Source organism: Tachysurus fulvidraco, chromosome 23, assembly GCF_022655615.1.
Source record: "Tachysurus fulvidraco isolate hzauxx_2018 chromosome 23, HZAU_PFXX_2.0, whole genome shotgun sequence".
NCBI classification, from domain to species: domain Eukaryota; kingdom Metazoa; phylum Chordata; class Actinopteri; order Siluriformes; family Bagridae; genus Tachysurus; species Tachysurus fulvidraco.
In genome coordinates, this window is record NC_062540.1 from 9,447,329 (window position 1) to 9,461,798 (window position 14,470).

General features: G+C 37.2%; 1 protein-coding gene across 5 annotated transcripts in view; it reads left to right on the forward strand.

Moving 5' to 3' along the window:
- Window positions 1-14,470, forward strand: part of sulf2b (sulfatase 2b) — a 133,073-nt gene that overhangs the window by 78,782 nt on the left and 39,821 nt on the right. For 3 of the 5 annotated variants that reach the window (XM_027144767.2, XM_027144772.2, XM_027144773.2), the window contains exons 1-2: window positions 6,594-6,827; window positions 13,167-13,409. In XM_027144767.2, coding sequence (XP_027000568.2) covers window positions 13,241-13,409 — 169 coding nt within the window. In that variant the 5' untranslated portion in view covers window positions 6,594-6,827; window positions 13,167-13,240. Of the gene's footprint in view, window positions 1-6,593; window positions 6,828-13,166; window positions 13,410-14,470 lie in introns of those variants that run through there. The other 2 variants (XM_027144768.2, XM_027144769.2) reach the window with 1 other exon arrangement.

Here is a 14,470-nt window from a genome sequence, read left to right on the forward strand (position 1 = left end):
AAATAAGCAGTTGAAAGTCACAGAGAAAGAGCGAGAGAGAGAGAGAGAGAGAGAGAGAGAGAGAGAGAGAGAGAGAGAGAGAGAGAGAGAGAGAGAGAGAGAGGGAGAGAGAGAGAGAGAGAAAGAGAATATTAGGTATGCTTGTGATCATGTCGTTATCATTATGCCTTTACAGGTGATATTCAGGTTTTACATGATTCAAACTCGCAGCTTTTGCAGTTTTCCTGGAGAGCACACCGCACCATTTGCTGTAAAAGTCCCATGTATAATTCATCATGAACTGAATTGCAAAACATCCTGCATTTTAAACACTTGTGTTTGTCTTTTTTATCAGCAGCATCTTCATGTCCCACGCTGACTAACACATCCTGAATGTGAAATGCACATGTAAATAAAAAAGCTCTAAAAGTTAACAACAAATAATGGTTTGTGTAGCAAGCTACTGTCCGTTCCTAGAATGGTTTCCAGCATAAACTGCTTAATGTCAAAAGCTATTTTTCAGCAGCCATCTAAACCCTTCTCATATAACAATATGCTTATATCATGACTCTTACTTGCTGTATGCCCCAATCTCACATCCTGTATATTTTTATCACTGCCAGTACTGTTGATTAGTTGTTAATAAAAAACATCTCTCACAACACAATGTCAGCTAGTGGAATTCAGGTTCTAGTTTTTTCCCCCTCTATTTTCCCTTTAGACAGTTGACTTTTGTTGCGCATTAGAATCCAAACTCAGATTCCTGTAAAGCTGCTTTATTATTTATTATTATATGTAAGAAGAGAAGAGAATGGTGGCTTGGTGTCTGATGTAACGTAACAAATAAAACACAAAGCAGTGCTGTGGTAGAAAAATAATCATTTTGTCCAAGTCCATGAAACAAGAACGCAGGCAGAGTACAAGCAAGGCTGCGGAACACACAACAACACCTACAGACAATAACGACAAAAGCTTGAGAGTGAAGCATACAGAAACCAGGATGTAATTAGGACTAACCCATGTGACATGTGACAAGGTCATGTGAAACGCAGGGGCCGATAGGTAACGTACCCACGTGCTGATTTTATATAATCATGACACAATGATGAGGTGGTGTAATGCATTAAATGATCATTGGCAATAATATGACAGTGTTTTATTCCTTCCCTAAACAGCCATTTAACAGCTAACATTTTTTATAAATTAAAGTATGCCTCATTGTACAGTACATCCATGAAAGTTCCTGTTATAATTTACTTTATAACATGTATAAAGAGTTATTCCTTCATTAGCCTCTCGCTTTCTCTTTTGACCTCTTACTTCTTCTTACCAGTACACTGGTGTTTCAGTCAGCAGAACAGAAAATAACTTATCGGATGTTTTTAATCAGTCTAAACAAATGAATTGTTTTATGTATGGAATTTTCATAGAAAATTTGTCAGGAAACTGCTGGCTTTCAGTGCGAGATGTTTTTACTTCTGTTGAATAACCGTACGCAGCATTTTAGTGGTTGAAAATAACACCTTCAAATCTTGGATGCTTAGGCAAAGCACTTGGAGCATCTCAGAGACCTGAAATGGGTTTCATATCACCGTTTACTTAAAGTTATAAACATTTGTGTGGAAGAAAATCCTTTTCTATAAAGTTATTGCCCCTAGTAGGCTAGAAAATACAGAAATGCTTATAAGAAACTACAAGTTCCTGAAGCCCTGAGTGTCTACCGTCATATCGGGCATTAATGCTTTTTGGCAAAAAAGCAGATTGTAAAGTTACCAAGAAAGCACAAAGCACTCAGTCTAACCCAGTGTCACAGAACAATTGTTTTCATGCAACTTATTTGATGCACCCCATTGTATCACCCACCCCTGGCTTGATGGACAGGATTCTGTGCAAAGTATCGGAAATGCTAATGCAAAAGGGAACTGCGAATCCATTTAAAGTATGTCAGCTTCCATACACAACACAGCGGATGAGTAATAACAAACAGGGTAATTGCTATTGGGCATCATCATTGCCTTCTAGCAAGACAGGGAAAATGGAACTGCATTTGGAGTGTGAACTTTTTCAAACGGCTTTTGTACACTGTAAACTGTACACTGGTGTAAATAACAATGGAAATGATAATACATAGTTTGCAATATAAAATATCCAAATTCAAATCCAATTTGCAATTCCTCTAGAAAATTGTCCAGAAAACACTTCAATATGCATCAGAGTGTCTATATGAGAAATAACAACTCAGATGCACTGTATTTGAACCACTCACCTCCTTCATTATACTGTTTGAATAAATTCAATATGTAGTAAATCATTTTAGCACATTTGGAATCATGTGAAGTGTTTCATGTGTTAAATGTGTGCTTTTCACAATGACATTCTGATATAATCAGTCGTGGCCTAATGGTTAGAGAGTCTGACTCCTAACCCTAAGGTTGTTTTCGAGTCTCGGGCCCGGAAACGACTGAGGTGCCCTTGAGCAAGGCACCGAATCCCCTCAACTGCTCCCCGGGCGCCGCAGCATAAATGGCTGCCCACTGCTCCGGGTGTGTGTTCACGGTGTGAGTGTGTGTGTGTTCACTGCTGTGTGTGTGCACTTTGGATGGGTTAAACGCAGAGAATAAATTCTGAGTATGGGTCACCGTACTTAGCCGTATGTCACGTCACTTTCACTTTCACCTTCACCTGGTGTAGGTGAATTTGTTCAGAGAAAATGGACACTGTGAGAAAACTTCTTTTGCTTCTAATCATATTTTGATGTGTATTTATTTTGGATTAAGACAGTTTCACATTTTCCAATAATCACTTCCAGTAAGAAATAAGGACATTATTTACATTGACATTATTTACTGTCACCCAAATGAGGATGAGATTCTCTTGTCACCCCCGGATTGCTCATTAGGGATAAATGTTAGAGATATATAGTAACTTCATTTTAAAACGTAAACTTGCTATCATGTAAAGCTGCTTTGAGACAATGTGAATTGTAAAAAGTGCCATACATAATAAATTGAACTGAACTGAATTAAGAATTCTTTCCAGACTGATCAGTAACATGTTCATGCCAATGAAGATAGCTACGATGTTCTGACATAGTGTGTGTGCACTGATGCAGTGCTGTTTGTAGGTCTTCAAATGGAGAGCATAAAAATAGCTTTCTGGTGTCATGATAGTAAGTAAACTCTATGAACAGAGAGGTTGTCCCTTAGAAGCACAGCTCACACAGTCATATTCACTCATAATATCTTGTTGGACAATTCATGCCATAGTGTCAATATTGCCAATAACAGAAACTATTGAAAGATAAATAAAAGTAGGTTTTTCAGGGTTTTTTACATAGTCACAGATTACAGGGTCTCTATAAAGCATAATAATAATCTGAAAACCTTGAGACCATTGCTAGACTTTTTATTATCACTCCTACTCACCTCCTTCACTGGCAGGACTTATCTGCTAATCAGCATACTCATGAGTTCTGCCTACACACACACACACACACACACACACACACACACACACACACACACACACACACACACGCGCGCGCGCGCACACACACAATCTGAGTGACAGATCCTAATGCAGTGTGATAAGGAAAGCAGATGGACAAAGTTAATTAAAAAGATAGGCCAGTCAATTGGACTCAGTTCCCGTTTTCCTTGTCCCTCATATTTTCCGTTGTGTGGCTTGACTTCAACAAAGGAACGGCATTTTTGGCTTCATGTATTGCTATTGTAATATTATAATTCACTCTAAGGAATTCATGTGACCAGTGCGATGCGGTTTGGACAGTCAGCTGAAACTGGCATTATGTTTCTATGTTGGTGTGTGTGTGTGTGTGTGTGTGTGTGTGTGTGTGTGTGTGTGTGTGTGTGTGTGTGCGTGTGTGAGTGTGTGCGTGTGTGTGTGTGTGTGTGTGTGTGTGTGTGTGTGTGTGTGTGTGTGTGTGTGTGTGTGTGTGTGTGTGTGTGTGTGTGTGTGTGTGTGTGTTCTTATGTGTCCAACAGAAGGAGAGTCATGTCTCAGTCACTGCTTGTCGGTGTTATCAGACAGTTCAGAGTTATAAGTCTGGTGCACTGGATATCTCACTGATGTCAGGACAAGAATACTATTGTTCTTTTACATCTGGAATCTACTGAACCATTTAATATTTCAGACTAATGTCTTGCCATGTGTAGAATTACAATAGACAAAAAGCGAAAAACAGACAAAAAGGAAGAGGTTTCAGACATTTTTGTTGACTCTTTTGATTCTTGCTAACTTAATCAAGGCTGGACAAATCAACAGCCCACATGTCACATCATGTCCAGACTATTAGTCATAGTTGTCCTGTGAACAAGTTTAACAATCTGGGAAAAAATAACTACTGGTTAATTAGTTTCACATACAATACCTGAAATAACACCTACTTGAATATGATCTGACGATGAATTAAGGCATGAACTAATCATAATCTAACGAAGAGTTAACTTTTACTAGGAGGTGAGTCTTAAAAATGTATGTGTGAATAACAAGTGCAGGTTAGTACATGTTTCTTAGTTAATGTCTAAATTCACACATAGAAGTAAACTCAATCAAACTCACTCTATAAGAATGAATATGAATTATACATTTAAAGTGTTAATGTCATCTGACATGCAACTGTGTACACAAACGGATGGACCTCAATTACACACTAATAATAAACACCAATAATTTAATCTCAATGAATACAGTAACATTTATTTATTTAGCAGACGTTATTATCTGTTAACATTTAAATCCAATGTTCTATAAGATTGTTTTCCAGTCTTTAGACTTAAAGCATGTTTGACTGAGCTACTTAATATATGTGAAGTAATACATTAGCTAACACACCTGTGCTTTAGGTGGTTGTTATTTACACATGAAGACTCATGTCGTAGTTAATCTTAGCTCTTCATTAGTGCAATAGTGTAGTGCACGATTATTAAAGTGTTACCGAATCATTTTACTAGGATGAATCATTAACAAGAATCGCTGACACTCAAGCAAAAATAAAGTCATTTAATTCTCCTGCTTATCTAACCACATGGCCACATGACACAGCTGAAATCAAGCTGACGTGTGATTTTCAAACTATTTTGTTGCCCTGAACCAATATTAACACATCATTAGCTAAATAACTGATTTTTATTGATACCCACTTTTAAACCTAGTCAGTTAGATCTCCAGACAGCCAAAACTGGGCAGCTCAGAGGCTTAGATAATGATTTGAGGCATTATTATTATTGCTTAACTAGTTATTACATAATTAGTTCTATTAGTACTTTACCTGGAACATGCATGAACCAGAATGCACATGAACAGAGTTGTCATAAGACAGATGTATAATGACATACAGAAATAAGCTACATGGCAAAAAAAATCTCCTTTCTGACTTTGGAAGCCAAGCCATAATTACCATAAGTAATTTTCTGTGCATACATTAAAAACCAAATATAATTGGCTTTTACATATTTCTGCATTTCTTTCTTTAGTTGTCTATTAGGTGAAGTATTAGGTAGCTTGTTCTTTTTTGGGTTGGTTAAAAAATAACACAAACACAATCTAGAGCTTGGAAGAGAAAGACCTTTAAAGATATATCTATAAGCTCCTAACTCCTTATGATATTCCCACATTAAACACAGTGTGGAATACTCTGTTTTAAACATTCCCTGGTATTTATTTTGGTTTTATTTAACTTCACACTCAATTGTATTTAACATAAGTGCTCCATTTCAGTGAAGAGTTAACTTCATTGAAAGCAAGAGTGACAGAAGCAATCACAGCTTAATTGCCTATTCAGTTGGTTAATACTCTGTTTGTTGGTATAACACTGGTATCACTAAGTGAGTGTAATCTCTGAGGGAGGGCTTTTTTATTTCCCATTTTTCTGGAATTAGGCAGAACAACACAGGAAAAATATGATTTTCTTTAGACCTTGAATAGCACCCCATTCATTATGCGCCCCCTCTTTCTTTCATAAGAATGAGACGTATTTTATGGTATCTGCTGAAGCTGAGATTTATGCGAGCTCAATCGAACATGTCAGATCTGCAGCGTTGAGTCTGAGCACAGCTATTATGTGCATGTTTCATGTATTCACATGGTAATTTAGAGCAAAGAACTATAAACAAGGCTTCCAGAGCAGATCAAATGCTGTTTGTTCATGTAGATGTAACTGCCTTTGCATTAATGTGTCTGGATGGAAGAGAATACGCAAGTGCTGTTCATGGAGGAAGGGCACAGATGGGATGCTCTGTTAACACTTTATGAGAGACATCTGGGAGGGAAGGAGGGGAGAGGTGGCTGGGGGGGTGTAGGTGGTGTTAAGGGGGTGCGATAAATTAAAAACAGCAGATCTCGTGGATCGAACGTATCAGTTTTGTGAGATTAGATGGCTGGGAAGCAATTATAAAGCACAGGGAAAAAAGCGAGCAAGAGAAAGAACACAGCTGTTGGAGGAAAGACAAGAACGAGAAAGGGAAGAGGAAAAGGATGGGTCTGAAAGGAGGAGGGAAATGCAAGTGAGCAAACAGGACAGTGAGTAGACTCGTGCAGAGAGAGCGAGGGAGGGAAGGAGGGAGGGATATAGTGAGAGCACAGCAACCTGCAGAGACAGACCAAGAGAGCGAAGAGAGAGAGAGAGAGCACAGAGAGAGAGAGAGAGAGAGAGAGAGAGAGAGAGAGAGAGGAGACGAGTGCAGCTGCGGTATCGTGTTATCAAGGATTAGGTGGGGATGCAGCTGTAGCCTGAGCACACACTGGATCAGGATCTGGATCTAACTGCCTCCATGTGGGACAAGAACCTGTGTTAACAGCATAAAAAACCCGGACATCAAAAGCATGAGGTACTTCCACACTGGAGAGAATGAGTAAGAGCGTGAGGAGAGTAGAACATGGAAAGGAGAGTAGGATGAAGGATGAAAGCGATAGCTTGTGGACGAGAGCCACAGCACAAAAGAGTACGAGAAGGGGAGAGACAAGTGAGAAGTGAAAAAGAGTCGAGTCGTTCGGCAGTACGAGGCAAGCGAGAATTGAAAGAAAGATGACAAGAAGTGTGGGCTCTGAAGTTAGGCTTTATTTAAAGCCTGTATTTAGTTTTTACATTAAACCGTTTTCTTCCCAGAATAGCTTTGTTCATTGTGTGTCATTTTAGTCTGCGTGTCAGATGTAAAGCTACGTTTTAATGAAGTTACAGTTGAAAGTTCAGTACTTTCTGGGGGGGAAAACTGTTCCTCAAGCTGCAAGCAGATGCTTGTCACTAGAGTTGCACTTCAGATGCAGTGCACTTTCCCTAAAATGTAACAAATTGGTGTGTTTTCAAATGAAAGCATCCTGCCGTGAAATCTCTGAGTGCTGCTCTAGTGGAGAGCACAACATAGCCCAGGGTCAGGGGAAATGAAAAGACAGGGGTGAAAGACAGAGATGTTTTATACTGTAGTTGTTATGATTTATAGAGATTCACATTTTATATGTTCTTGTAATTATCTTTTGTTTATTCTGATAAGAGAGAAGGAAGAGAGAGACAGAGGGTGTGCGTGCATGCGTGCGTGTGTGCGTGTGTGTGTGTGTGTGTGTGTGTGTGTGTGTGTTTAACAATATTTAATATCTAAATATCAATCAGAGACTATGACAATCAGAGACTGGTGGATCTTCCCCTTACTGCTCTAATCTAATCTAATTTCTCTAATCAGTTATCGAACACGCTGCTATTCGGTGTGTAATGACCAGGCGTACACTACCTGTTACATCTGTCATGTGTCTGAGCTACCTGATCCGTTCTCACAGCAGTATTACAAGTACATGCTACAACCACCGAAACTGCTGCTCCTGAAGCCGGAGTTATTATTTCTCACAGGACAAATAAAAGATATAAAAGAGTTTCAGCTACAATGGGCAATTTGGTTCAGACATAATTCCCATCTTGTCTGGAACTAATAAATTACATAAATTCTACAAAAAAAGTTTTAAAAAGATTTTATATTAGATTAGATTAGATGTATATGTATTAAACCTTACTTTTTATACTTTTTATTTAAACTTATTTAATTAGAACTTACACATTTATTTAAATTTATTGATTCAAATAATTTGTCTTCTTCTAATGATTGGCCATTGTGTCTAGAACTCTATATGGCATTCAAAACTCTCTAAATTGATCTTACGTATTAAGCAAATCATCAGTGAGAACCCGTCTGCCTACAGTCCGTTTCTGTTTAAACAAATACGTTTACACTTAATAATTACATGCGTTCAGAAATTATTTCATAACAGTAATCCTTTAAATGCATTGTTCGCAGTTGATCGTTTGTTGCCGACAGAAAATATTGGGTAGAACACATACACACAAACACACACATGCATGCAGGATGTGGTGTGTATTCTAACACAGTGAGCAGCTGGAAGGCTCTTTGAGAGTCTCTGTGGGTTTATCGGGCGACGTAGGTCTCCCCTGGGAGCCTCACTGTGCTTTAAGTCTATTTTGCCATTTTGTTCAAGCTTTCTCTTCTGCAAATGCTCTCTGTGGGGTTCCTGTTGTCTCCCTTAACATGCCACACACACACACACACACACACACACACACACACACACACACACACACACACACACACACACACACACACAAACACTGCTTAATAGATGTTAACGGCCAGCTGTATTATTTAAAGGAGGAAAAAAGTTCCATCCGGAAAATCTAGTACCATTATGTAGTAAATGTGAAGGTTCTGCTGGGGTTTTATCTAGAATTTTATTTGTTTGTTTTTAGGATAAAGTGCATTTATAGCCCTAACAGTTGGTTTGTTTAAACTTTTAATGAAATGAGAAATAAGCCTGAAAATTCTCAATTCATTGTCAAAAGTGTGTTAAAAAAAAAGAATGTTAGATATGAGTATATTGAAATTAAGATTCCTGATATAATTCCCATGTATTTACACAAACATTATTTCTACCTGAGATGAAGAGCAGAGAGAAACTATGAAAAAAGAAACATCTTGATGGCAGTTAACATCCTTTCTGGTGGCACACACATGACTGAGCACAAAAATAAGACAGTCACAAAAATAATACATCAAAATGTCATCTATCTACTTGTTAATTCATAGGTACGTTTCAAAATATTATTCATATTGAACCTGAACTAAAAATCCAAATGGATCATTTGGCAACAAGCAAAATGGCATATAAGGATAATTCGGACTAGTTTTGCATGACTTAAGATCCAGTGCTCTTTCGTTTGTCTTGAAGGTTGTGGATAGAGGGGGATCCTGTCAGGCTGAATAATTAATGCTGAATACATGAGAACTCTGAGTGAAACAGCGCTGTGTATTTTTTCTGGACACTGCGTGGTTTGTGTTTGTGTCCCTCCAGATGATCATATTTCGGTGCGACTGTGCTTGAGAAAAATGAGAAGCAGAGCAGTACTGTACATAATGTAGTCTCTCCGGTGCTTAAAAGGCGTGTGTAATGACTCTTTAGGGAATTAATGTGAGCAGAAAAATCTGCCCTTGGCCCTGACACTGCCTACTCTTTTCCTAAGAGTTTCTTAAATGCTGGAATGGAAGTTAATGATTTAATTACAGTCATGTTTGTCAAACCTCATTTGACTGAGATGGTTTTTTAATTGCATTCCAGGATTGCGTTATCTCATTGACTCCTGATTGCACTTGCTCAGTAATGCGTAGTCGGAATGATGGAGCCTCATATTGATTGAACTGATGAACGTGATTCGGGATGACATCTCTCTGATTTCTCTCTCTGTGTGTGTTTGTGTGTGTGTGTGTGTGTGTGTGTGTGTGTGTGTGTGTGTGTGTGTGTGTGTGTGTGTGTGTGTGTGTGTGTGTGTGTGTGTGTGTGTGCGTGCGTGCGTGCGTGCGTGTGTGTGTGTGTTTAAATGTCTTTGACAGTACAGGTTTAAATTTGTTGAAGTCTTGTGATGTATGTGATTCTCAGAAAGAAAGCTCTCTATCTATTTTATAACGTCTACACCAAAAATCTTCTCTTTTCACTAAAGAGTCGCTCAGGTGTGTTAGATGATGAATTTGTTCAATTTGCTGAATATGTGGGAAAACCTGTCTGAACAGTCAAAATAAGTAAAAATCCAAATTGACACCTGTGTTTGAGAAACCGTCACTCTTCTTACTCAGAGACAACATAGAAATGTCTTTCTGTCTTTGCCTTGGCTGTCTGCACACATTGTGTAATGAGCCAGTTTAACCAATGCCCTCTTAAAATAGTCAGTCTGCCTAAAGATGCCTAACTGTGTTCCCTCAAGCAGTGAAAACTTTGACCAAATTGTTGGACATTTAAGCTGCGTAACGAAATCAATTTATTTTCTAATCAGATCCTTGCTGTCAAACTGGATGTAAGACACCTGCTTCGTCCTGTCATCAAAACAGCCAAGTGCGCTTAAATTCTGCATAAGCTTTACAGTAGATGACGGTTTTGAAATGGTAAAAATGACCTAATATAAACATAGAAAATGTATCAGTTCTACATGAATTGATCAGCAGTTATTTCCTAACGGAGGTTAGCACGAACATTGTCAGTCACTGCAAGGGTTAAATTGCCTCAGGAGAGATTTGTGTGAATGATGCTGGTTATCAAAGTGATTACACATTTCTCATTGTAAATATATAATTTTCTGATCAAATGTGACAAAAGTTTTCCATAAGAAGATTAGGTTTCAAATGTTAGATGAAGTATTTTTCAGTTCCGTTCCATTTTTATTTGGGTAGCAATTTTAATAATGGACGTTGTCTCAAAGCAGCCTTACAGAATATATGGGACAAAAAAATTCAAGATTTAATATTAGGCTTACATTTAAATTTGTATTTATCCCTAATGAGTCTGAGGCGACTGCGGCCAAGGAAAAACGACCTGGGAGTTCATGAGGAATAAACCTTGAGAGAAATCAGACACAAAAGGGAGCCCATCCTTATCTGGGTGACACCGGAGAGTGTGAATATAAATCATTATAAACATTGGAGAGTGTGAATTATCATAAACACCTGAGTGTGAGATTCTAAATAATAATATCCTTTCTATAGTGGAAAAAAAACAGACACAGTTTTTCGTTCCTATTGAAAGATAATTGCAACTGAAATCATCTATTTATTAAAAGGTTATTAAGATTTCCTCAAATGTCAAGTGATTATTCAAGTAATTTCTAATAATCTATAAACGCTTTGTTTTTATATATAAATATACAACATGTACATATATCGTTATTAACCACGAAATGACTGCTAGATGGGTGACCTGTCAGTCAACAAGCTATGAATAATATTTATATCTTAAATATTACATATTGAAATGCAATTTCAGTCAAACTAAAATGTCCACACAACCAAAATCAGGATTTTGTGATTTAAAAAACCAAGATAAATCATGTCAGAACTCGTTTTAATTTTATTGTGAAATCCTATAAATTGGCAACAACAAAAAAAAACTACAATGACCTAGTTGTATAAGTGTGCACACCTCTAAACTAATAGTGAGTTTGCTTTACATCACACGTTTTTTTTGGGTAAGAGTCTGTAAATTTTCCGACTATTTATAAAAATAATTCTATATCCATCAAATAAAAATTTGAATCATTATCATGCTAAAGGATGAACTTCATCATATTAAGTGCGTTAGCAGAATCCTTACAGTTTCACTGGAATATATGGAGCTAGTCATGATTTCCTAAACCCTAATTAGAGCCCTAGATCCAGCTGAAGAAAAACAGCCCCAACACACAATGCTGCCACCACCACGCTTCACCATGGGGATGGTGTTTTGTGATGTAATGTGTAGATTTATTTTATGTTTATCTTTTAATACTACAGTAGTGAGACTGATGTGTTAACACGTGTTGTTGGGAGATTCTTTTGCAGACTTGCTTCAGGATCTAATTTTTTTTATTTGTCTTCTCTCTATCCACTCTACACCATAGCCCAGATATATGAAGAATTTGGGAGATTGTAGTTACATGTTGAGAACAAGCAGTATTTGCCAAAAATTGCTGCAATTCATTTATAATGTTGCTGAAGGCCTCCTGGCAGCATCTCTGACCAGTTTTCTCATCAGTTTTAGAGAGATTTTGTTCAGAATTTGATTCATTGATGTGCTATATTTTCCCTCCTTGCTGATTATTGTCTGTACAGTGTTTCATCGTATTCTTGTACTTGCTTTTGTAGGTAATTAGTGCTAATGAATTAGTATTTAACATGCATTCAAGACAGGTAGTGTTATTAGATTCAGTTAAAAGATTTTCTATTTGTTGTCAAGGTTGTTAAACAATTTTTATATTTTTCTATATCAGAAGAACTTTTGTATTCTTTTTTTATTATTTTTTTTACATCACGAGAACCTACCATTTTACCAGGGAGCATTAGACCTTTTATATCCACCGTATATATTCTGTTGTATATTTTCCTTGTAGCTTTTGTATATATTGCATCATGTTGCAGAATTGAAGCAATTGTTTCAAATAAATTATAAAGAACGTGTACAGTGGGGACTAAAAGTCTCAGAGCTATAGTATAAATGTTTCTATTTTGCTTTGCTTTCAAATTTCATACAAGAATTTTTATTACACATTACTGTATATTACTGACAACAACTTGAGATAAAAAAGTAGTGCTTTAAATGACTGTGCACTCAAGCCGACATGGACTCCACATGTTTGTGTAAAATCATATGATCCATTATAGATTAAATCCATCGGTGTGTTTATTGAATACACACTTCAATAAGGTTTTCATGAGGAAAATCTAACTTTGTGCACAAAGCAGTGTTCGATATCACAAATCTGCTTACTTTAAATTGGAAGTTCAGTATTCAGTATATTGCACATTTAGATGTTTTTAAATAATGAAAAGTGTCTGTGCATTTTCAATTTTAAATGAAGGAAAATCACAGATACTGACGTTAAATAATGTACATTCTATATGTACTCCTTTAATAGATTCCCAAAAAATAAATGCATAAATAATAAATAAAACAAAAACATTAAAGGTCATAAACAAATGACAATCCTGATGTTTCATCCTGATCAGCATTAAAAAAAAAAAAGTCACAGTACACCAAATTTAACATGTCCTAGAAAAGTTCTGTACGTTTGAATTCAACTGCATTCAAAAGAGAGGTCATGTTATTTGCACTGCTAACATCAGTCATCTCTTAACATCTTGTCTTCACAGGTATTTTGAAGTGAAGCAGCAGGCAGTCTAAACAGAAGACAAGGCATTGTACCAGTGGCTAGAGGTCAGAGGTCATGGCCATGGTGACCGGCCAGTTGGTGGTGCTGCTGGCCGTGCTGGCAGTGGCGCATGCCTCCGTCTTTCTCTCTGGTCAGAGAATGAAGCCGCGATTCCAACGCGACCGCCGTAACATCCGCCCCAACATCATCCTCATCCTCACTGATGACCAGGACATTGAGTTAGGTGAGGCTTTAACTTTTACATTTGCCAAATTTGTCTAAAGCCTCTAGCTGTGATGTTTTATTTTTATTATTATGTGCTGTAGGAGGTCTAGTGGTGGAAAGAATACTATGACTTACTTAAAAGTATTTAATTCACCTGGCCGGCGATCAAGACATGATAAAGAAAAGCCTTAAGTAAGAGAAAATAAGTCAGGTGTGAAAACTCTGAGTAATTAGTTTATGTGAGCATTTCCTCTTAAAATTAAAGAGAAGATCCTAGTAAAGATAAAAGGTGTTCACAAAGCATCTTAACCCTTAATAGAGCTCATAAGGTCAAAAGGTGCTAGGAGTAGTGAGGAGGACTTAAGAGTTTCTTTAGCAAAGGAGAAAATGGCCGAAAGGTGACAAAGGAAAAGAAATGTATTGTACTGTATAATGTAGTGTGTTAATAAGATGCCACATTGTGATTGTGAAGGGTTTTAATTTTGTGACCAATCATATTAGAAATATTAGAGATAACATCTCGAAATGCTACAAAATCTGCAGAAATGATATAAATTGTCACTATGATATTTAGTAATGGGTTTAAGCCCCGCCTCCTCTCTATGACAAAAGTTGTTATATTTTTTTGTTCAGAGTTGCACTGAGATCGGTCCTGAATCACTTTTAAGATAAGATTCCTAGTTGGCCATTTTTAGGCTAGATTAGGAGCACTCTGAGATCATTCTTAGAATCTATATGAATACGGCCCAAATGTTCTAAGGGTGAAAAATGCATTTTGGAATAATTATGTTATCTAACTAAGTAAGCTATGCTGAAATGAACCACCTCTATGTTATCAGCCATGTATAAAGAAAGCTAAAGCCAAATCAGATCCTAGCAAGCTAACGGCTTATCCCGGCATGTTTATGTAAAATGTCAGTATGGCCACAGACTTTAGCTCAAACCATTTGCAGATCATTCTCACAACTATTTTGTGAGTTTTGAGTAAAATTCAGTTGGACTGATTTTGTCTCATCTGTCATCACTGTCTCAGACAAAGAATTCAGCACATGCTAAATAGCGTTTAGTAGCGTTTCAGCA